This window comes from Chiloscyllium punctatum, chromosome 15, assembly GCF_047496795.1.
Source record: "Chiloscyllium punctatum isolate Juve2018m chromosome 15, sChiPun1.3, whole genome shotgun sequence".
NCBI classification, from domain to species: Eukaryota; Metazoa; Chordata; class Chondrichthyes; order Orectolobiformes; family Hemiscylliidae; genus Chiloscyllium; species Chiloscyllium punctatum.
In genome coordinates this window covers 75,952,910-75,978,287 of record NC_092753.1, presented here as the reverse complement: position 1 = coordinate 75,978,287, position 25,378 = coordinate 75,952,910, and the positions used below count along the sequence as shown (strand labels likewise).

The window sequence follows — 25,378 nt, the reverse complement described above, 5'->3', positions numbered from 1 at the left end:
ATAGGTCTATTATGCATTCAGTGAATAATATATCAGATAAATTTTAAGCACACATACTGTGTTAGCTTTAAAATAAAACCTTTGCAAGGCGAAATCAGAGTACTTTGGAAAATTATTTAGATTTTGCCATGTTCAAATCTCAGAAATTCCTTTAAACTACTAACATAAACAAAACAATTCAGTTACCACATGTGGAAGTAACTTTAAAATGAAATCCAACTGAACGCTGCCAAATCAAATGCACTTATCCAGTTACTGATTCTGAATTCAAGACACTAGGTTAAACTACTAGAATGGTAGTCTTGGCAAAAAGTCTTCATGAAAGCAAATATCCTACCAAGGGCTTGACTAGTCTTGAGAAATAGCTTGATTTGGAAAGTATGAATAGAATCTGGAGGGTGTAATACTGGCACTACCTTTTTCAAATTTATTTTATGGATGTGGGCATCGTTGACTAGGCCAGCATTTATTTTTCACAACCAACTGGAGTGAACAATTAGGAGTGAACTACATTGGTGTGTGTCTGGAGTCACACATAGGCCAGACTAGGGAAGGACTGAAGATTTCCTTCTCTAAAAGATAACAGCAAATCAGTTTGGTTTTCACGTTAATTAACACCATAATGCAAGCTTTCTTCTTCAAGATTTTTAGTGAATTCAAATTTCACCACGTGCAGGGATAGGATTCAATCACATGTCCCCAGTACATTAACCTGGAGATCTGCTTATTAGTCCATTGACATTACCAATACATCAGCATCTCCTCTGTATCATACCCTGCACAACAGTAGCACACATCTGTGCCTATGAACAGACATAACATTGTGCAAACATAACCTCAATGGACAGGCATTCATTCTGTGCCAGATGCATTGTGTATTGAGCTGTAGGCATTTCACAGTAAACAGGTGATCTTTAAAGGGTTGTTAGAGACTGCCACACAACGGTAATTTTTTTACTCACCTTATTGTACAACCAGAAGGAGCAGAATGCTGATCCCATTGAATCCCTCAGAGGTCAATAAATGGTGGAATACACCTAAAGCAGCAAACAGCACCACAGCTCAACAGTTCTATCCTAATTAGGCTGGCAGTAAACCCTGTAACGGTCCTGCAGGCAGCCTTATGAGCTGATTGTCGTATGTGCTTCACCAGCATCAGGATCCAATAGAATACTTAACATCAACTTACTGGCACAGAAAGATCCTGATGTTTATTAAAACAATTAGATAGATGACCTACAGTGAGGAAACAGACCATTTGTCCCAACAAGTCCATACCAACCCTCCGAAGAGTAATCCATCCAGACCCATTCCCCTACCCTATATTTACTCCTGACTAACACACCTAACCTACACATCCCTGAACACTATGCACAATTTAGCATGGCCAATTCACCTGACCTGCACATCTTTGGATTGTGGGAGGAAACCAGAGCACCCAGAGGAAACCCACACAGACACTGGGAGAATGGGCAAACTCCACACAGACAGTCACCCGAGGCAGGAATCGGACTCGGGTCCCTGGTGTTAGCCACTGAGCCATCATGCCACACAAAATGGGGATATAGATGTTGATAGTGCTTTTGGCATTTTGGATAGTGATTTGATAGATTCAATCCCTTAAAGTAATAGGGACCAAAGAATTTGACTCAGAGATGTCACTGCTATCTTGTTAATGTAGCTAGGATTGTGTGATATTGCGGCTGTAACAATACATATCACATAATCGAGTTTTCTTATATAGATTTCATTCTTGGGATGTGGGCATCAGTGGCAAGGCCAGCATTTATTGCCTGGGTGATGCTAGTGGATAGTTCGAATATCAAACATTTAGGTGAAACTGGAGTAACATACAGACCAGCCCCAAAAAGGGTGGCAGGTTTCCTTCCAAAAAGGTCCATCATGAACCAGGTATTTAGCACTTTTAGACTATGTTTTGACAACTTTTTGTTTTATACAAGCTTTTCATTTTCAGACTTTTTAAAAAAACTAAATCCAATTTCTCAAGCTGGCCAGGGTGGAATTTGAACTGATTTGTGGGGATTATTAATTACATAAGATCATCACATCACCATTATTTTCATTTATAACAAAACTAATTTCTGTCTATGAGATTAGATTACTTACAGTGTGGAAACAGGCCCTTCGGCCCAACGAGTCCACACCGCCCCGCCGAAGCACAACCCACCCATACCCCTACATCTACCCCTTACCTACACTACAGGCAATTTAGGATGGCCAATTCACCTCACCTGCACATCTTTGGACTGTGGGAGGAAATCCACACAGACACGGGGAGAACGTGCAAACTCCACACAGTCAGTCGCCTGAGGCGGGGATTGAACCCAGGTCTCTGGTGCTGTGAGGCAGCAGTGCTAACCACTGTGCCACCGTGCCATCTATCATTCAACTAAGGAAATAATCCTCTCATAAAGTCTAGATTTCAGCTGAAGTTCAAAGAAGAGGGTTTTTCAAGGTTTTATATTTATACTCTCAAACTCTATCCTCAGTGTTCACAGTGTGCAGCCATTAAGAACCAAACCATGTTCTTAATGGGCTCCATATAACATAGAGCAATAGAGTGATACAGCACGGAGACACACGCTTCAGTCCAACTCATCCGCATCAACCAAAAATCCTAAACTGATCTGGTCCCATTTGTCAGCATATTGTCCAAAACCCTCTGAACCCTTCCTTTTCATATACCTATTCAGATGCCTTTAAATGTTGTAATGGTATCTGCATCCACCACCTCCTCTGGCAGATAGTGCTATACACACACCACCCTCTGCATGAAAAAGTTGTCCCTCAGATCCCTTATCCCTCTCACCTTAAATCTACACCCTCTAGATTTGGACTACCCTACCCTGGGAAAAAGACCCTACCTATCTACGTCCCTCATGATTTTACAAACCTCAGTAAGGTCATCCCTCAGCCTTTGATGCCCCAACCTATTCAGCCTCTCCCAATAGTTCAAACCCTCCAATCCCGGCAACATCCTTGTAAATCCTTTCTGAACCCTTTCGAGTTCAACAACATCTTTCATATAGCAGGGAGACCAGAACTGAACACAGTATTCGTAATGTGGCCTCACCGATGTCCTGAACAGCCGCAAAATGATGTCCCAACCCCTATACTCAACATACCTATATCAGGCAGTTTAAGGTTTGAAGGGCAAGCCTTATTTCCATTCATCATTCTGCCATACGTTGCAGAATAGATGTTGATCAATGTAGAGTTTTTACAGCGCAGTTTAAGTGCTTTCCCCTCACAGACGACTTTGCTTTTGTACTCATCTGTAAGAAAAGGCAGAATTAAATCATTGTAAATAAATTGCAACATGTCTAATTGGCTGCAACAATTGTAATTTTCTTTAATGCATAAAACTGTCAGTTCTACTTTTAAAGAAAAATTTCATGTAAACTTCGCAGCTTCTCCTTTCACCATCCAATAACAAAATTCAAAGTGGAACTTTTCACTAACTTTTCAACGGTCATTGACCGCTCCGATATTTGTTGCCAGGATAGAAATGCTTTTCATCCTGTCTTAAGTCATTAATTTAGATTTTTTAAACTCCCGCCCTTCGTCAACATTAGCTCTTCGAATAGCTTCTGAAATGCTTTCACAGTTTTGACTTCCACTACCATACCGAAAGGTGGTCTGCTGTTTGTGGATTAATCTTTGTGTTAAGAACATTCTGAAATTAGTCCTGAATGTTTTATTTGTAAATCGTGCTTTCTGTTCCATCATTCTACTGTCAAAATTAGTTTGAAGTAATATGTGCTGAGGAAAAGGGGTGGATGAACTATGGTTAATTTTTAAAATGGCACTTGATAAGGAGTCACATTAAAGATTATTGCATATGGGGTAACATATTGGCATAGATAGAAGATAGGATAGCTAGCAGGAGACAGAGAGTAAGCATAAATATGTCTTTTTCAGACTGGCAAGAGGTAACAAATGGTATGCCATAGGGATTAATACCATTGTTCTCAACATTTAACTATTTATATAAATGACTTGCATGGAAGAACTGAAGGTATGGTTGCTAAATTCGCTGATGATGTAAAGATAGGAAAGAAAATAAGTTGTGAAGAGGACATAAGGAGGATATAAGGGGATATTAGATGGAGTAAGTAATTAGGCAAATGTCTGGCAAACGGAACACAGTGAAAGAGCATGTGAAATTATCCATTTTGGCTGAAATAATAAGCCAGAAGTGCATTATCTAAATGGTGAGAGATTGAAAAGCTTGGAGATGCAGAGAGATCTGGGTATCCTAGTGGAAGAATTGCAAAAAGTTAGTCTGCAGATACGGCAAATAACTAGGAAAGCTAATAGAATTTTATCATTTATTCCAAGGGCCATTTAAATACAAAAGTAGAGAGGTAATGCTTCTGTTTTGCAGGGAATTGGCGGGACCACATTTAGCGTAGTATGCAGTATAGATCTCCTTATTTAAAGAACAATGGAAAAGGGTTAGAAAGAAGCTTTACCTTGACTAATCACCAGAATTAGTGGGTTGTCTTATGAGCAAAGGTTAAACACTGGAAGCTTGAAGAGTAAGAGGCAACGTGACTGAACAAGATCCTGGGGTGGGAGGGTGGGTGTGAAAAGGATGTTTCCTCTAGTGGGTGAAACTAGAACTCTTTAACAGAGTTAAGGAGAATTTTTTTTTCACAGTGGATTGAGTCTTTGGAACACTTTCCTCAAAAAGCACTGGAAATAGAGTAGTTGAATATTTTTACAGCAGAAGTAGAGAGATGTTTGATAAGCAAATGGGTGAAAGACGATCAGGGTAAGAAGGAATTGAGGTTGAAATCAGATCAGCCAAGGATCGTACTGAGTTGAGGAACAGGCTCAAAAGGCTGAGTGGCTCACTTTTGCTCTTCATTCATATGTTTCTGATTCAAAGTGCTGCTGATCACTGAAAGCTTCAGATGAAAAATTCTGGGTAGTTTAGTGTACCTTCATTTCTTGGACACAAATGTGACCCACACTGATTCGTGATTAACCTATTTTAGTGGTCTTGAGTGTTCTGTACATTTGAAGCAGGCTCAATCATCTCTTCATTTTCCCCCAGGACCCTGCAGCCTTTCGGACTCAGTATCGAGCTCAGCAACTTTCGGGCTTGAGCTCTCTCATGTCCCTACCCCTAGCCCATACACCAGGCCTTGTTATCACACTATCTGTTGTTAGCTACTAACAATCTCCATTAACAGTTATTTAGAGTCATCATAATTTGAATAGTGCTTAATCCAGAAAATGAGACATCAGTGCATTAAGTAGTGTACTTCTGAGGCTGAAACTAGTGCAATTTGTCGGTAGGCCAGGAGGGATGCAATACCTAATGTCAGACTACTTTTCTGCTGACCAAAATGGAAATATGTTCTATTTTTCAGAAGTAATAGTTCAGAAGCTAAAACAAGAAAAAAAAAATCATTGGACATAATGTCTTATTTTGCCTACAATCATTAAAAACTGGCAGCTATGCTTGCCACATTTAGGAATACGAATGCTATCCTGCTGAAATGGAAAACTGATGTTGACTGACTAAACTCTTTCTATTTGAATCACTCTTTCTACCATCTGCTCTTGGATGCTATTGCTGTGGCGAGGGCCACATTCCAAACCTTTCCACCTCCCCACTGAGAACAGGTTGAGACATGCATTTGGAATGGGAACACAGTGGGAGAAAAGACTACGACACTTTAGTGCTAAGTTGCTGACCAGTGTCCTTTCTTTCGGACTTCTATTGGAACAAGACAAAATGGAAGTGAATTAACAAATGAAAACAGATGTCATTGTATTGGCTCACAGATATTAATAATAGTTAAATCTGAATTACAAAGTGACGTTAAGGGCCAAATTAGATGGATTTGTACAAATTGACTATGAATAAGATATGATTTTGTTATCATTATAAGGTAGATCACATCAAATATTTATACCTAATTATACAATTTTGCTAGCCACCCTATGTAACTCAAACAGAGAGCTTGATCCAGAAAATATGCATTCATTAAGTGTGGATGTATTACTTACTCGGCTTGCATTTGTAGGACACAAGGAGGTATTTGCTGGTGCCTGGACAAGGGTCAAGTCCAAAAACACGTCTATTGACAAGAAGCTGGCAGGATTGCTGATCCTGGCATTCGTCCAGTATTTTCTGGCAAGAATGAAAGCAAAGAGACAGAGTTCAGGAATAAAGAGAATTATCTGAAAGCACAAGCCCATGAAACACTATTAGATTGAAAGTGTGATCTAAATAGCTTTAAAAACCAAATGCATTAAGAACTTTTTAAAAACTTTTGAACAAAGAACAGAAATGCTTAGAATCTGCAGTCAACATTAGACAATATTCCAGAGAGTGTACTTTGGCAATAATTATGATGGCTAAACATCGCTTTGGTTGACCAGCATTTTTACCAAATATGTTAAAACTTTCTGTAATGCTTACAACAAAATTAACTCAAAGAAAGTCCAAGTACAAATCAAAAAGTCATTCTAAGAACAGATGTAACTCTGCAAGATAGCAAAATGTCTGTAATGCGTCAATTGTTCCAAGCAAATTCAGATGCTATGGATTATTTAGGTCCCTATGAAGCTGCTGTGATATGATATACCATTAAGGGATCATATCTTAAATTACTATCCATAGTTACCACCATGACAGGATGGAATATTTGCTGCATGATTTGTAATCAGTCTGCAAATAGGTGGAGAAGAAATCAGAGGTATAATCTTGGCCTCCAAGTGAATAACACCTGCAGATGGTCTTAACTTCAAATTAAGAACTCACATTGTTGTTTCTTGAGTGTGATTACTATATTTGCATTGAAGAAAAGAGGAACATCATTAAAATTACATATCGTAGTCATAATTTTAACTTCCTCTTTGGTTTGACTTTAATATTCTCCTGCTCAGCCTCCATCCTTCATTTGTTCCAAATATCTGTTTTCCTCCAAGTAGCTGAATCCATTTGTTGTCTCTATTTGACTAAGCCGTTATCAGCCCAAAACAAATCCAATCTGGATTCACTGTTCATGTCTAACACATTCCCTCTTGCTTCTCTAATTTGCTTTTGCTCTCCTTGGCTCTTTTAGTATCCAGTCTCTCTCTCTCTCTCGCTCCCCAACATAAACTAACATTTTCCCAGCTATGCAACACTGAATGGAATGGAATGTGGTCACTGGCTTCTCACTGAGTTCTCCCAGACAACAGCTATTAGTCCAAGACTAAGTTTTATCTACTTGCCAATTCCTGTTCATCTCAATGTCAGGGAGCATGAGATTGGTGGTATATAAATTTCTGCTCTACTTCACTTTACAGATGAGTTCCTCCCCAAGCTCTGGCATGAGAATAAAAACCATAAAAGGTAGATCTTTATGAAAGGTGACACCAGTGATTTCTACCACATAATATTTTTAAAGAAAAACTCATGTAAACATGCACTCATGACATGGATTTTCAACATGGAGGCAGGAATCTGAAATTCAGGATTTTCTCAATGTCATTATCCAACATTTTTAAAAAAATTCATTCTCAGGATGAGGGCGTCGCTAACTTGGGCAGTATTTATGGCACATCCCGAATAACCCAGATGTTAGTGAAGAATCACGTTGATGTTGGTCTGGAGTCACACGAGGGCCAAACCAGATAAGGATGGCAGTTTCCTTCTCTAAAGGACATTAGTGAACCGATCGGCTTTTCCCATCAACCATCGTGGTCATCATTAGATAGAATTGTAGAGCTTACTGAATTCAAATTCCATTACCTGCCGTGGCAGAATTCGAACTGAGTTCCCCAGAACATTATTTAGGTCTCTAGATTAACATTTCAGCTATAACACCAGTAGGCCATTGCCTCTCCTTGAGACAGAGGAGGCTGATGCTAAGGCAGTTCCCTTAAAAGGCCAGCCTCCATCTACAGAAACATTGGCCTAGTTCATCCAATTGGTGCAAAGTATCTCTCACTCTCACCCATTATCCCTACCCCTTCCCTGCTTTCATTTCTGTGCCCCTCAACTTCGACCCTGTCACTCTTTTCACCCCAATCCACTCACTTTTCATTAACCTTCGCTCTAAACTCTATGCAGGTGCAGCTACTTCAAGGGTCTGTGCACAGTGATTGCCATACCAACACTAATCACAGCACTGACTTCCTGTCCCAGAAGTGGTTGCTGTGTCCAACCTTGACGGTCCACACAGAAGAAAAGAAAGTTAGCAGGAAAGCTGTTTTATACCCCCTCTGCATATCCTTCACACCATAACCACATTATAGATGATTCACAGGTCCTCAAGAACATACAGAGATCTTTGAAAAGCTCCTAAATCTGTTAAAACAAACAACAGTTTTATAGGCATTAAAATTTTGTCTACTTTAAAAATCTCATGAATCTGTCAAAATAAATAACTATCTTGAGAAATAACTTGGAACCCTTTATTATCCTTGAACAATTGCTTCCTTCAGTGTGCCTGGGTGAAAACCCTGGAATGTCTCCCTAGCCACACTGTGGGTGTACCTTCACTAAACAGATTGCAACAGTACAAGAAGGCAGCTCACCACTACCTTCGTAAGGGCAACTAGGGTTGGGCAATAATAGTTGATCTGGCCAGCAATGCATACTTTTCATTAATTATTTAAAAAGAGTCAGAAATGTGTCAGAAGCATCAAATTCATATTCCCAGTACAAGTACATATATAATGTTCATTAGTGCTTTGGAAGGCAGCCAAGCTGTCAATTAAAACTCACTGTAACCTGGAAAATTTCAGAAATAAACCTTGCAGTACAGAATCCATTATCACTTTGAAGGAAGCCAAGAACTGTTACTTCCGTCACAATTTGCAAACAGCCAAACAGATGGTTAAGTCGTTCTGCACAAAGTGAATGAAAGCTCAGGCATCTGTCAATATTTTCAAATAGTCACACAGGTCTTAATAATAGCTAATAGCATAATTTAAACAAGTTGCTATTCCTCTCAAACTAGGTTAGCCTTTTAATATTTTACAATGCAGAATAATACTTTATCCAGTGGAAATTTATTTTAATGCATCTGAAGACTCTTCTGCTTTTACAATGTTGTTCTCCTACTTGACAGCTTTCCAGTTGTCAGAAGTTGCTACAGTCCTGCAGGGCTACTGTCACATTAGAGGGAGGTGACTTTAACGTGAGGGTCACCACATCTCAGGCAAGGGGTAAGGTTGAGAAGGCAGAATCTTCTTGGTGACTTCAGCTGGTACTTGAATCAAACCCTCACTGCTGGCATCACTGTGCATTGCAAACCAGCCATCCAGCAAGCTAAGCTAACTGACCGCTAGGAGTAACTCAGCAAAAGACATCACTTAGTGGCCATTTATTCTTTCTAATCACAGCACTCTCATTACTCATTTTAATAAACATCGTTTCATGATAAACTACAAAAGAGGCAACATGACTTGTACTCACATTTGAAATTCTTTCTGTATCTAATCTACCCAGCGGATATGATACAGTAAGGTTTCCAAATTATGGCCATCTTCCTGAAAATTAAGTTCTGAAATGTTTACTGTCAGAATGATTCCAGCAGCTTTGAAGAAGCAGCACATGGAATTCCCAATTGATACCTTTCCTAATGTGGTGAAAATAGTTAGAGACAGAAACAGAGATGAGAATTGCACATTTTCTGCTCATTGTAATTTTATTTTTGCAATTTTTGCTTCAGTACAGTCCTGAAACTGCAGTGAAATCTAACTCTTCATTTCTGTTTGAACATCCGCATATAATTAAGAAGATCAATCCACTCACGAAAGGGTAGCTCATTTGATTGAGACCCCATTCACCATCTTCAATATTTGGCCCCTTCACCTTGAAGCACAATGGCAGCAGTGTGTACCATCAATAATGACGCATCCCAGTAACTTGCTAAAGCTCCTCCAACAGCACCTTGCAAAGCTGCAGTCTCTACCATCTAGAAATACAATGGCACCTGATGCCTCCAAGTTCCCCACCAAGTCACACAACATCCTGACTTGGAACTACATCATCGTTCCTGCTCTGTCAATGAGCCAAAATTTTGGAACTCCATCCTCACCAATATTGTGGGTGTACCTATCACATTGCAGCAATTGAAGAAGGTGACTTATCTTATCAAGGGCAATTCGGGATAAATAATAAATGATGGACTTGTCAATGTTGCCACATCCCATGAAAGAATTTTTAAAAAGCGTGTATACATAGGAGAATTAGAGAGATAGAAAAACTGCATTTTATGCAGATTTGAGTTTGTGCATACCCATACCCTTTATGACTTATACCCACTAATCCAGATTTCCTTCACTCTTTGAGAGATGGTAAAATATTTGCACCCATCATGAGGCACGAGCACAGACTCTGAGGTGAAATGCACCTTTTGTTCAACATTTATCTTAACGTATCTCAAAATAGTTTTGAAGATCTCTATCAACCACCACAGCTGCAGAAAAAATAGTTTTCAGGTTTGTTTTCAGAACTGTGATGTATTATCTCTGGCAATATCACACTGAATCTCTGTTGCAAGTCAATTTTTCTGGAGATCAACTGTATATAATGATACACAAATAGAAATTGTGAGACAAACTCAGAGTTAACATTTCAAGGCAAGTGACCCTTCTTCAGAAGCTGTGTTCTTTCTGCTTTCTCTCCACAGATGCTGCCAGACCTGCCGAGTTTCTACAGCAACTTCTGTTTTTGTTTCAGATTCCAGCATCCACAGTTCTTGGTTTTGCTTATGTATACCATGATAGATCTTCAATCGAGCGCAGGTGAACAGCTTCATAAAACATTGGATGTTCATATTTTCCCAATCAACCTGTTCAGAGATGACATTATACATTTCTGGAGCAGGTGGGATTTAAACCCAGGCTTCTTTGCTCAGAGGTAGGTTTCTATAATTTAGTTGCAATTGCTGCATTATTAGGTGAGGCCCTCTTTTGGACTAGTGAAATATCTTAGGCACTTTCAAGTACTGGAAGATATTAATTTATTATTATTAAAAGGTACCACATTTCAGACAATTACCATGGACTAAAGAAACTGGCAATTGTCAATATGATATGATAAAATATACTGAAGCCTAAAGTTGGAACTGCATGTTAGAAAGGATAGTTCTTTGCCAAACCATTGTATATGCATCAGATTTGTGGGGCAAACTAAAAGTTAGTTAAAAAAATCAATAAACTTTGCAATTTCCAGACAAACCTTTGATGGCTTATGAATCTTGACTCAGCTGAAATGCAACTATTCTAATAGTTGTAGCAGGTGCTAAAATTGTATGATTCAAGAAGAGTATAATTGAGAAACAATGACCATTATTAACATCATCTAATGATAAAATTGCACAATTGTTGTTCTTACTGTCATTGTACATTTTATTGTTAGGATAGTAAAAAAAATATAAAGTTCTTGCTGTACCTGTAAAGTGGTTGGTGCTGTGCAGTTTAGATTTTCTTCCGCTCTACTTCTGGGACGTGAACCAGGGCACAAGAGGGAACTTGGCACTTTACGTCCATAGAATGCTGACTGTATACTTATTGTTGTACCTCGAGGGCAATATAGGTTTAGGTGGCCACCATCACAAGCTTGCTCTGTATGACGACGCAAAACTTTGGATAAGTAATCTATAGGAACAGGAGAAACATATGGAGTATATAAAGAAAGCTCTGCGGGAAGAGTTTTTTTTGTTAGAAAAACCTTTTAACCTATTGGGAGTACATAGGAAAAACAAAAAGGAAGCCAGTAAGTCAAGGTTAACTTGCACACTGTGGAAACTGACAGCATGTGTGTGACGTCACTGACACATGTACCAGCAAGAAGCCAACCTGATCTAGTTTGGTGTAGTAGGGCCAGGAACACCAGAGGAGAGGCTGAAGGACTAAGTCTGAGTCTAAACTGGTGGGGAAGGCTCCATCCCAGTCATTGGAGTGGATCCGGAATAGTTGGCAGTAGGGAGAGCTGCTCCACTGCAGTCGCAGAGGTTGGTAAGGGGTGTTGGAGGGCTCAGGCAAGAACTAATGGAGTGGGAGGCCTGGGTGGAGTGTGGGCGGTTGCAACTTGAAGGCTATGGGGTGAGAGTTTTAATGGAGGCTGTGTGAATATAGAGAATGGCACTTAAATTCTTAGATCCAACTTCACACACCTTGTCCAATTCCTTGGTTTTCCAAGATGCAGGAAAGTTGAGCTTCTTGGGATAGAAAGGAGGCACACAGCTTTGTCTTTTAAAATGTTGGTGCTCCTGGCCTCCCTTCAATGGAAATGGAAGGTGTTAGTGGTGGGTTGGGGCTAGGGTTCAGATATTTTACAGTTCTCAACAGCCCCAAGCCATTCATTTTTGGGTGTTAACTGCATTCTGTGCCACGTAAAAGCAGAAGCAATCAGCGTTAACCAAATTGTTGAGCTTTGATGTAATCTAGCTACTGTTTTATAATATCAATAAATAAGCTATGTAATAGCAAAACAATAACAGTAGTTATCTTTGGCTTCACATACATGTGAGCAGTATCATATTACCAATCCTTTTGTATAGGAATAATTTAACTGACAGATTAATAGTGAGAATGTTAGTAAGGTAGTCAGACACTGAGATATTCTATTTACAGTATGGCTTTTCATCCATTTAATTAATTTACCCATTCATCAACATTATCACGGCAAAATCAAGTCTTGTATTTAGCCCCAAGACTAACAGCCAGAAACTCTTTGGTGACAATAAATCCTCAGCAATCAATTATAGAAAAATTACTTTAATTAGTGTTACGGCATGAGAATAAATGATAAATTATCCCAGTTCAATCTACTAAACTGGTTAAGAACCGATTACTACAGGATACAAGAAAAGACTATCATGGCATAAGGTAGAATCTTCATTGCTGTGCACTACCACTTTCTAAGTAAGTCTGGATCTATATTTTACCGTTGTTATCAGTAAATTTTTAGAAATTAAACTTTTTTGGAGGAAACCAGGAGGTAGTGAATATGAAATAATGACACAGCATTAATTTGGACAACATGACAGGATGAGAGAGACCTAATGGTGTGCACATATATATATTTTTTGAGAAGGTTGATCTAGTTGCCAAGGCTTAAAAGAAATCCTATACCAATCTGTGCTTTATAAACAGAGTACAATGCTAATGTATGGCAGATAAGGGACAGCTTATTAAATTGCTGCCATGCTATCAGCTCTTGCATGGTAAATGTTAGCTTGCCAGTGTCAGAGGGGGTTTGCGATTGCAGGAAATTCAAACATCAAGGAAGTCCAGGCAAGTTGTGAAGTTGGCAGGAACCCATCAGCTTCTGCATTTAATTTGAGCGAGTAAATGAGTCCAGAGGATATTCCCATAGGATGGACGAGTCTATACATCAGAATTTGAATTAGGTTTCATTATCACATGTACTCAAGTACAAAAGTATAGGAGTACAGTGAAATGTATACAATATTGCCAAAAATGGCGCCATCCTAGGTGCAAAGTACCTAGTTACAAATCGTAGGTACAAAATTAGACAAATAAAGAGCCAAAACTTCTACCTTATGATTCTTCATTGTCCTTCTATAGCCTGCGTCATGTTCCAAGCTAGTAGTAATATGAATAAATTTATTAGATCCCTCTGTAATAATTCCCATCTCCCTTTTCAGATCAATTAAGTTACTTGACTCCCACTTGGTAAAAACTGAAACAAAAAGCACAGCTAGTATCTCTACAGACTACGTAGCACCATTTGGCACATGATCACCTAATGTCACTTTTTGTTGCACTGCTTTTTTTTTCATTTAAGACAAGTCAACTTTTTATTATTAATCATCACTTCTTTTGCCACATTCCAAATGGCATGACTGGGTTCCATTCCATTTTCAGAGGTTTCCAGATCCTTTCCACCAAAATGACCCACAATCAGGGGAATACTTGCACTGTTTTTCCAGGATGTCCACAGTTCGTCCATCAAAGTTACGGCAGAAGAATAGGAAAACTCTCATGGAAATTGATCCTAATTACACTTCTTTAAATTTGGCTTACATAACAAGTGGAATCTATTTTCAAATTTAGAATTATGTAAGACTCTATCATTTTCATCTGGTAATTCTTGTATGGTCAGCCAATTGTTAACTTTGAAGCATAATTATCTACTCACCATATTGTAGCAGCCTACTGAATCTTTTCAGCTTTATACTGTAAAAGTCCAGTATGGTAGAAAAAAACAGTAAGACATAGAGCACAGTTTGATTAATCAAACAGCACTTATTATAGTCATTAAAATAACAGCAGTAAGGTCTAATGGAATCTGACTTCGAAATCTGACAAGTGCCTGATAATGAATGTTTAAAAATATCTCCCTGAGATTAAAAATATATATCCCAATCATGCCAGTTAATAGATATATATACTAGCTCATATTAGAACGCTCACATCATGTAGGAGGAATCCATGGCATTTCATTTCAGATAACAAACTCCAGCAGGATGTTTCCACGCCAACCTCCCTTAAATAAGACATGTTTCACTGCTTTGCCAAGCTGGTTATTCATGATTATTTATCTCCAAGTAAGAAAAATACACTGACAAAACTGGAACATTCTGAAATTCTGACATTGCAGTTCCACAATGTCAAGTTATCCAAGGCCGATAAATAATCACGAAGAGTGTGCTGGTTCAAACAAACAGTTATGGACTATCTGGAATAACTGGTAGTACATTCTTACTGAAGCATAAATCTCATAATGATGTTACAACGGATCATGATCAAAGGAAGTTAAAAATGGTGAGATCTGATAAAAACATCAACAGGCTGTGCTGCTTGATATGGAATCACAGAATGATTTCAGCATAGAAGACCATTCAGCCCATTGAATCCATTGTTGCTGTCTACAACGTCAACTCAACTAGTCTAAATAAAAACTGAAAGAACTGCAGATGCTGGAAATCAAACAAAAATAGAAACTGCAGGTCTGGCAGCATCTGTGGAGAGAAATCACAGTTAATGTTTCGGGCCCGTGACCCTTCTTCAGAACTCAGCTTGTCTCATACTCTTGTCTTTTTCTAATAGCCCTGCATGCTTTTTTTCTGTTCAGGTAATTCCCTGATTCCCTTTTGGAATCCAGAGTTGAATCTGTTTCCACCACACACTTAGGCAGTGTATTAAAGGTAATAACCATTGTTAAAGAGGTTCTTCATGTTGCCTTTGATTTTTGTCATTTGTTTTAAATTGGTGTTCTTTGTGCTTTGAGATAGTACTGCTAACTGCACATTGAGATCCTGCTCTGGAGTATCTCTAGTGTCTGCATATAAACAGTCCTTGAGGCTACTTTTCCTTAACTCTAACTAAGGTTCTTTAATCCTCATGCACTGTTATACTTCTATATTTACATCTGTACAAAACAAGTTATCAGCACAAGCTCTCTAATGTGGTGTCCAAGACTTCTCTCTTCACATGCTTATTCCTGGCATCTTCTCTTACTTAGAGTGACATCATCAGTTATATCATCATGACTTACACACATCTCATTAGGACGAGTCTGGTTCTCGATCCTTCCCTACATGTGAACAACAGGCTGTGAGACCTCATGGGTTTTCTCATGCTATTGTCATGTGACTTTTTCTCTGGTGACAACTGGCATTTTATCATGTTCACTGTAGGACTATCAATGAGATTACTGTGAAGGACTCTCCTTCTCAACCTCTCCCCTTGTCTGAAGTGTGGTAACCCTTAGGTCTATGACAGAGAGCAGCCTTATGATCTAGTTAGACGACTGACAAAGGACGGGCCTTTAAATGATTCAAACCATTCATTTTTATTCACTAACAGCAAAAAGTGATCAAAGCACAAACAAACAAAATATGGATTTCCCTGTCTGAACATAAACATCACTTGCCTTTTGATCACCAACAGTTTTAAAATTAATCTACTGGAATTGGCTGTCAATTAATTACTATCTGGCTTGTAGAGCCAGATGCTGTTGCCTTCTGTCTTGTTAGAGACATCCAATTGGAGGAACAAATGTGCTTTACCTGCCTCTGTCATCCAGACAGCCCTCCACTGCACCACCTCCATTCACTGTTCCACTGCGTTAAACACCCCCACTCTATAAACAATAAAGAGAGAGTGACCCTTGTTCACACCTATTACCCCACCAGTCACCGTATCCAACACATCATCCTTAAATACTTCTGCCAATTCCAACTAGACCCCATCACCAAGGATGTCTTCCCCTCCACACCCCTCTCTGCCTTCCTTAAAGACTGCTCCCTTCGACAGTCCTTGGTTTGCGCCACTCTCCACACTGAGCCACCCCAAACCCCCAGATACCTTTCCCTACAACTGGAAAGGATGCAAAGCCTGCCAGCACACCACCCCCCTCACCGCCATCCAGAGCCCCAAACAGTCCTTCCAGGTGAGATGGGTTCACCTAATTCTCCTCCACCCTAGCTTACTGTATCAGGTACTCCTGATATGGTCTTCTCTACATCGAGGAGACAGAACGTAAACTAAGAGAACGTTTCACTGAGAATCTCAGCCGGGCCCACAGGGGTCGACCAGACCTCCCAATCACCAACCATTTTAATTTCCTTTCCCACTCCCTTTCCAACATGACCATCTTTGGCTTCCCCCATTGCCACAGCAAATCAGACCACAAATTCAATGAACAACACCTCATCTTCTGCCCGGGCAGCCTACAGCCTGGATGACTCAACACTGAGTTCTCCAGTTTCAATTAGCGTCCCTTCCCAATCCCCGCCTCCCTTCCCAGATCCTCCCCCTCCCTTCCATTCCTCTTAGCCTCCAACTGAATTCATTCCTATATTGACAAACCAGGTCATACCCTCTGCCTGTCTCCACCTAACCCCACCTCACCAGCCTACCCCGCCACCCCACTTTATCTGTAGCTCACTTTACACCCACACCCAGTCCTGAAGAAGGGTTGCACCCAAAATGTTGACTTTTCCTCTCCTGATGCTGCCTGGCTTGGTGTGCTCCCAGCCTCCTGCTTGCCTCTTGTCATGTAGCAGGTGATGTTTCTCTTGTTCAATGTCCTCATCTTTCTCCTCAGAAAACTGCGCCCACTCTCCTGACTCATCAGCCTCCATCTTTACCCACTTTGCCTGCTCCAGGCATGCACAGCACAGTTAGCAAGGATGACGCAGTGCACTCAACAAGACCATACCGTAAGGTCTCATAGACTGATCTAGGCAGCAGAAGCTGATCTTCAGAAGGCCTATCATCTGCCTCATAATGGTCCTGGCTGAAGAATAGGTTGCATTGTATCCATGCTCTACTTCAATCAGGGTTTACATAACAGAGTTATGTTTACAAAGTACAGTGCCGCCCTGTAACCATCCTTGTAAGACATCTGGCCCCTCAAATGCAGTAGGAATATAACAGCTCACAAGGATATAGATATCATGGCTGCTCCAAGGGAACCTGGTGCCAATAATTAAAGATAAAACATGCAGTGATGGAATGGACTTAGCAGTGTTGTGATATGGCTCTCTTCATGTGATGTCTGTACTGTCTATCACACTTGCACCTGACAGAAGCCAACTATGTTGCCAAATCCTACTGCGCTGTAACAATGACTTTGTCATGGGGAATCAAAGTGAAATGTTGTGATCTGGCATTACTGGCTCTGGTCAGATCATTAATAAATTTATAAATGGATGATTAATAGATCCAACACTTGCCCCCATGGATCTTTGGAAGTAGCCAGCTGTGATGGCCAGCCAGGGTATGCTGTCTACCAATCCCTTCAGCTCGTAGTTGCCAAGCCAGCAGCTGGCATCTTTCAGCGTCCTAGGACATCCAAAGTCAGTACCAACCTTGTGCCTTGGTCACTTAGAGGAAATAGCATTCAAAGTTCCATGTCCCTTTCTTCCTAGCACTCCCTAAACAGCCAAACACTACTGATTGCCTACACGTTCCCACCCACCATCTAGAATTATGCCTACAACTCTTAACATTATATCCTTGGCCCCATACCTACAGTTTAGTCCTAACCATGATCGTGCTCCAATCTCACCCTTTCCTATTCTGCTGAGGCCGTGGTGCTGGGGACTGTCAGTCTAGTGGAGCAAGAGGCAAACTGGAGTTACCAAATAATCGCTCCGACTTTCATGTCAGGAAGTCTCAGCACCTAGTTTCTCACCAGTTGCTCTAAGAATGGGAAACTGCATAACATAGCCAAGTTTCTGGTACTGAGACTGGCTCTAATGCAACGAGGGGTACGTCGGCTTCCAAGAGATCAATTGTGTTAGGGGATTCTGTAGTCAGAGGTACAGACAAACGTTTCTGCGGCCAGCAGATAAAAAGCAGAATGGTTTGTTGTTTCCCTGGTGCCAGGATCAAGGATGTCTCAGAGAGGGGGCAAAATATTCTCACGGGGGAGAGGGGCTAGCAAGAAGTCATTGTCCACATTGGAACCAACGACATAGGAAGGGAAAGGTTTGAGATTCTGACGGGAGATTACAGAGAGTTAGGCAGAAATTTAAAAAGGAGGTCCTCAAGGGCAATAATATCTGGATTACCCCCAGTGCTACGAGCTAGTGAGGGCAGGAATAGGAGGATAGAGCAGATGAATGCATGGCTGAGGAGCTGGTGTATGGGAGAAGAATTCACATTTTTGGATCATTGGAATCTCTTTTGGGGTAGAAGAGACCTGTACAAGGATGGATTGCACCTAAATTGGAAAGGGACTAATGTACTATCAGGGATATTTGCTAGAACTGCTTGAGAGGATTTAAACTAGTAGGTGGGGGGGTGGGACCCAGGGAGATAGTGAGGAAAGAGATTGATCTGAGATGGGTACAGCTGAGAACAGAAGTGAGTCAAACAGTCAGGACAGGCAGGGACAAGGTAGGACTAATAGATTAAACTGCATTTATTTCAATGCAAGGGGCTTAACAGGGAAGGCAGATGAACTCAGGGCATGGTTAGGAACATGGGACTGGGATATCATAGCAACTACGGAAACATGGCTCAGGGATGGGCAGGACTGGCAGCTTAATGTTCGAGGATACAAATGCTACAGGAAAGATAGAAAGGGAGGCAAGAGAGGAGGGGGAGTGGCATTTTTGATAGCATTACAGCTGTGCTGAGGGAGGATATTCCCAGAAATACATCCAGGGAAGTTATTTGGGTGGAACTGAGAAATAAGAAAGGGATGATCACCTTGTTGGGATTGTATTATAGACCCCCCCAATAGTCAGAGGGAAATTGAGAAACAAATTTGTAAGGAGATCTCAGCTATCTGTAAGAATAATAGGGTAGTTATGGTAGGGAATTTTAACTTTCCAAACATCGACTGGGACTGCCATAGTGTTAAAGGTTTAGATGGAGAAGAATTTCTTAAGTGTATACAAGACAATTTTCTGATTCAGTATGTGGATGTACCTACTAGAGAAGGTGCAAAACTTGACCTACTCTTGGGAAATAAGGAAGGGCAGGTGACTGTGGTGTCAGTGGGGGAGCAGTTTAGGGCCAGTGACCATAATTCTATTCGCTTTAAAATAGTGATGGAAAAGGATAGACCAGATCTAAAAGTTGAAGTTCTAAATTGGAGAAAGGCCAATTTTGACGGTATTAGGCAAACTTTCGAAAGCTGGTTGGAGGCAAATGTTCGCAGGTAAAGGGACAGCTGGAAAATGGGAAGACTTCAGAAATAAGATAACAAGAATCCAGAGAAAATATACTCCTGTCAGGGTGAAAGGGAAGGCTGGTACGTATAGGGAATGCTGGATGACTAAAGAAATTGAGGGTTTAGTTAAGAAAAAGAAGGAAGCATATGTCAGGTATAACAGGATAGATCGAGTGAATCCTTAGAAGAGTATAAAGAAAGTAGGAGTATACTTAAGAGGGAAATCAGGAGGGCAAAATGGGGACATGAGATAGCTTTGGCGAATAGAATTAAGGAGAATCCAAAGGGTTTTTACAAATACATTAAGAACAAAAGGGTAACTAGGGAGAGAATAGGGCTCCTCAAAGATCAGCAAGGCAGCCTTTGTGTGGAGCCACAGAAAATGGGGGAGATACTAATTGAGTATTTTGCATCAGTATTTACTGTGAAAAAGGATATGGAAGATATAGATGTAGGGAAATAGATGGTGACATCTTGCAAAATGTCCCGATTATAGAGGAGAAAGTGCTGGATGTCTTGAAACGGTTAAAGGTCGATAAATCCCCAGGACCTGATCAGGTGTACCCGATAACTTTGTGGGAAGCTAGAGAAATGATTGCTGGGTCTCTTGCTGAGATATTTGTATCATTGATAGTCACAGGTGAGACGCCGGAAGACTGGAGGTTGGCAAATGTGGTGCCACTGTTTAAGAAGGGTGGTAAGGACAAGTCAGGGAACTATAGACCGGTGAGCCTGACCTCGGTGGTGGGCAAGTTGTTGGAGGGAATCCTGAGGGACAGGATGTACATGTATTTGGAAAGGCAAGGTCTGATTTGGGATAGTCAACATGGCTTTGTGCGTGGGAAATCATGTCTCACAAACTTGATTGAGTTTTTTGAAGAAGTAACAAAGAAGATTGATGAGGGCAGAGCAGTGGATGTGATCTATATGGACTTCAGTAAGGCATTCGACAAGGTTCCCCATGGGAGACTGATTAGCAAGGTTAGATCTCATGGAATACAGGGAGAACTAGCCATTTGGATACAGAACTGGCTCAAAGGTAGAAGACAGAGGGTGGTGGTGGAGGGTTGTTTTTCAGACTGGAGGCCTGTGACCAGTGGAGTGCCACAAGGATCGGTGCTGGGTCTGCTACTTTTTGTTATTTACATAAATGATTTGGATGCGAGCATAAGTGGTAAAGTTAGTAAGTTTGTAGATGACACCAAAATTGGAAGGGTAGTGGACAGCAAAGAGGGATACCTCAGAATACAACAGGATCTGGACCAGATGAGAAGTGGCAGATGGAGTTTAATTCACATAAATGCTAGGTACTGCATTTTGGGAAAGTAAATCTTAGCAGGACTTACACACTTAATGGTAAGGTCCTAGGGAGTGTTGCTGAACAAAGAGATCTTGAAGTGCAGGTTCATATCTCCTTGAAAGGGGAGTCGCAGGTGGATAGGATAGTGAGGAAGGCGTTTGGTATGCTTTCCTTTATTGGTCAGGGTATTGAGTACAGGTGTTGGGTGGTCATGTTGCGGCTGTACAGGACATTGGTTAGGCCACCGTTGGAATATTGCGTGCAATTCTGGTCTCCTTCTTATCGGAAAGATGTTGTGAAACTTGAAAGGGTTCAGAAAAGATTTACAAGGATGTTGCCAGGGTTGGAGGATCTGAGCTACGGAGAGAGGCTGAACAGGCTGGGGCTATTTTCCCCGGAGCGTCGGAGGCTGAGGGGTGACCTTATAGAGGTTTACAAAATTATGAGATAGGATAAATAGACTAAATCTTTTCCCTGGGGTCAGGGAGTCCAGAACTAGAGGGCATAGGTTTAGGTTGAGAGGGGAAAGGTATAAAAGTGACCTACAGGGCAACCTCTTCACATAGTGAGTGGTAGGTGTATGGAATGAGCTGCCAGAGGATGTGGTGGAGGCTGATACAATTGCAACATTTAAGAGGCATTTGGATGGGTATATGAATAGGAAGGGCTTGGAGGGATATGGGCCAGATGCTAACAGGTGGGACTAGTTTGGGTTGGGATATCTGATCGTCATGGATGGGTTGGACCGAAGGGTCTGTTTCCATGCTGTACACCTCTATGACTCTATTAAGGTGAGGTTAACTGTGATAGGGTTAGGATTAAGTAAGGATGAGATGTTAATGCATGTAAATAGGACTCTTCCCACTCACAAATGAGAAACTCATCTTTCTTTTCAATATTTGTCTGGAAAATCGGACTTGTGGCTCTCAAGGAGTTGTGAAGCTCCTTGCTAGGTATCTCACCTAATTTTCCCAACATTCTGGCCATGACCACTCATTCAGTGGCTGGGAAGATTCAGTCAAATATGTCCTTTCCTATTTCATCTAAACTGCTCACGATTTTCAAATCTCCTCTCAACGTTCTCTAACAATGCCAGATGTTCCGATCTATCCATGTAACTGAAACCTCTCATCTCTGTTTTACTTTACTTGCTATTGGTTTCTCATCCTTCCTAAACATGGTGCTTACAGTAGGAGTTCAGGCTAAGTGTTTTGTAAAGTGTCATATAAGGTACTGGATATGAAACAGTTAGCCTGAGCTTTGCTGATGATCTGCCTATTCTGCTATATGACCCAGACAACTGGGTGCAGCATCAGGCAGTCTTGGGAAGTTGGGGCATATAGCATTAAAAGTTTGGTACAATCTTCTCATGGAGACACACGTCTTGTTAATAATAGCTGATAAGTCTAAGAGTTATGATCTAAGAGATATATCAGAATCACAGAATTGTTATGGTACAGAAGCAGGCCATCTGGCCCATTGTGCCTACACTAGATCTACTACCTTGTGCCAATTTCCTGCCTTTTCCCCATATCCCTGTATGCCACTTCTATTCAAATGGTCATCTAATGCCTCAATTGAACCTGGCTTCACCACACTTCCAGGCAGTGCATTCCATATCAAACTAATCGCCATGTGAAAACCTCTTTCTTGCATCCTCTTACTTCTTTTGCACATTATTTTAAATAGGCACCTTCTCATTCTTGTTTCTTTTCATGAGCGGGAACAGCTTCTCCTTTTATACTCTACCTAGTCCACTCATGATTTTGAAAACCTTTTTTAAATCCCCTCCCAGCCTTCTTCTGTCCAAGTAGAACAGTTCCAATTTCTTTAACACATTTTCCTTGTTTCTGTATTCTTTCCAATGCATTCATATCTTTCCTATAAAATACTGTCCAGAACAGCGCACAATACCTTGGCTGAGGTTCAACAGGTGCCTTGTACTACTACACTCTCGTACCTAAGACAAGAACCTCTTTTGAGATTTGTCTATCGTACACCCTTCACCACAGACTATGAGAAAGCTTCTAGACTCGCATAAGAAGAAGAAATGGCAGCAGTGCTCTACCCCCACCACAAATGGTTGGGCCAAGATCTTCTCATCACTGTTAGAACATGGTAGCAGTGCTGTGGATCTGACCACCATCAGAAGGGGTGGAAAGCAGGTAGAACCTAAAGGAAAGAGAAAAAAAAAACACTTTGCAGACAAGGGAGTTAATATTTTAAAAGCATGGCTCCTTTTAGGAAAGGCTTAACAAGTCAGTCAGCAGCTGGAAACATTTAAAATGGACGTCAGTCAACACAGGCTCGTGCTAGCTATACCAGTAAGCAGCTGCACTCTGAAGTGAAAAGGCAGCTAGACATGACACTGGTAGTCTAGATTAGAGTGGTGCTGGAAAAGCACAGCAGGTCAGGCAGCATCCGAGGAGCAGGAAAATCGACATTACGGGCAAAAGCCCTTCATCAGGAATCGAAACACGATTTTCCTGCTCCTCAGATACTGCCTGACCTGCTGTGCTTTTCCAGCGCCACTCTAATCTAGACTCTGATCTCCAGCATTTGCAGTCCTCACTTTCACCAGCCTCTCAGTGGTAGTGCCCCTACCACTGAAGAATGAGGCCCAGATTCAAGTACCATCTTCTCAAGAGGAGTGCAATAACATTACTGAACAGGTTAATTAAAAAAAATTAGAAAAAAACCAGCATAAGGTATTGATAGTCGCACTTTGTGCTAAGGGAGCCAATCTGGTTGGAACTGACTGAGATGCGAATGGAGGACAAAACTCTAGCAACATTTTGGATCCAGAAGGGAATAAAGGAATCCAGCACAAAATCCAGACTGAGAGGCTGAAAAAATAAAGCTGGAGTATTTACTGATAAACAGGCATTGTTGCAGTTGTGAAAAGACACAAATAGGAGACAACTGCAAAAATTAAAACAGGGCTATAACTAAATATTGAAGTTGGGAATGTCAGAAACAAACTTATATGTCTCAAATCCACTGCAAAAGAAAATTACAATGAGAAAAGCAGTTCAGAGACAAAACACATTTTATTTGAAAATCAGGATATTTTAAATTGCAGAAAGAGTTAAAATACATCATTCTGTCATTGTTAGAAGCCACAAATCGCCCCAATATGAAAGGGATAGTGTACAAGCCCTCCATTTTGTTTATAAATGTGAGAAATTTCCCATGAAGAAGCAAAAAAGGAAGGAATTCTGATTCTAATTCTTAAAACAGGGAGTAAAAGCACTTAACAGAATTTACAATCATTGAAATTTGAAAATAATTTCAAAATTGTTATTAGAAAGATATTACAAAATTACAGTATTTTAAAGCTCTAAATAATTTTCTAAAACAAAAATATTTTGACAAGATTAATGGCTAAGAGGCTTCAGCCAATGGAAATCACTTATTTTCGAGATCAAAATTTCTTTCACACTACCAGCAGTGAGAAGCCACAGGTTCCACTGGTTTACAGGAAATGCTTCCTATCCCTAATACCATGGAAGAATCCTGAGAGGATAACTGTCAGTAAGACTTGAGGCAAACACCAAACACTGCTTTTCGAATTAAGCAGGACAGTTAGCATGAAATCATTGATGAACTTTTAATTGAATCAGCACTGACAGTACAGCAAATGCTACAGACAGTGGGAACACAGAAGTCAATACTGTGATGTAAGTTGTGTGATTTATCTAGAGATAATATCATTTATTTTAGAGTATATACTGTTGGCATGCACATTTTTGTCTGTGTCTGAGGGGATTGAATGGTTAACTTGTAAGCATTTCTGTAGCTATGGTGATTTCTTTCTAAAAACAATACGAAAGAGAGAGTTCCTGGTGTATAATAGGGTTTTTGCTTTCATTGACAGAATTTTTATGAGTGAATAAACAGTTGTGCTGGGGGAGCACATCCCTGTGGTTCTCAGGTTTGTGGGTGCACTTCAGTGATGTAAACTGCTAGTCAACCTTTGAAACTTGAAATTTGAGCTCGTTCAGCTGACAACTGGTAACATGAAATAATGACAACCAACACTGTGGTTATAGCTGAGGTGAGAGACTGATTAAAGTGAAGGTGATAAGGAACTGCAATTTCAGCATCATCTGTGGAATAAACTCAATCTGGTACCCATAATCAAAAGTACTTCGCAAATAGTAACAACAGATATTATATTTGGTGTGAACCTAAAGCAATATTCAGCTCATGGTGAATGAATACACTTGAATCTGGATTTTGAGATAAATGGATCCAGTAAAACTCAACTTGAATTAAGCAGCTGGCCCTCACGGCTCTGAGCTCCTGGAGTCAGCAACCTTCCATCACCAGGCAACTATTGGGATAGCACATTGTAAGTAGCAAAAATAAACAAAAAAAATCACTTAAACAAAATTCTATCACTAACTCATAGACAAAGGTAATATTTGACAGCAAAT

At 40.5% G+C, this 25,378-nt stretch overlaps 1 protein-coding gene across 1 annotated transcript in view; it reads right to left on the bottom strand.

Annotated features, from left to right (window-relative positions):
* The window catches only part of eva1c (eva-1 homolog C (C. elegans)), a 150,753-nt gene that overhangs the window by 67,534 nt on the left and 57,841 nt on the right, over positions 1-25,378 (bottom strand). Inside the window, exons 3-5 of the mRNA XM_072585499.1 lie at positions 11,432-11,637; positions 6,046-6,169; positions 3,147-3,296 (exon numbers count right to left, since the gene is read on the bottom strand). Coding sequence (XP_072441600.1) covers positions 3,147-3,296; positions 6,046-6,169; positions 11,432-11,637 — 480 coding nt within the window. The remainder of the gene's footprint in view (positions 1-3,146; positions 3,297-6,045; positions 6,170-11,431; positions 11,638-25,378) is intronic.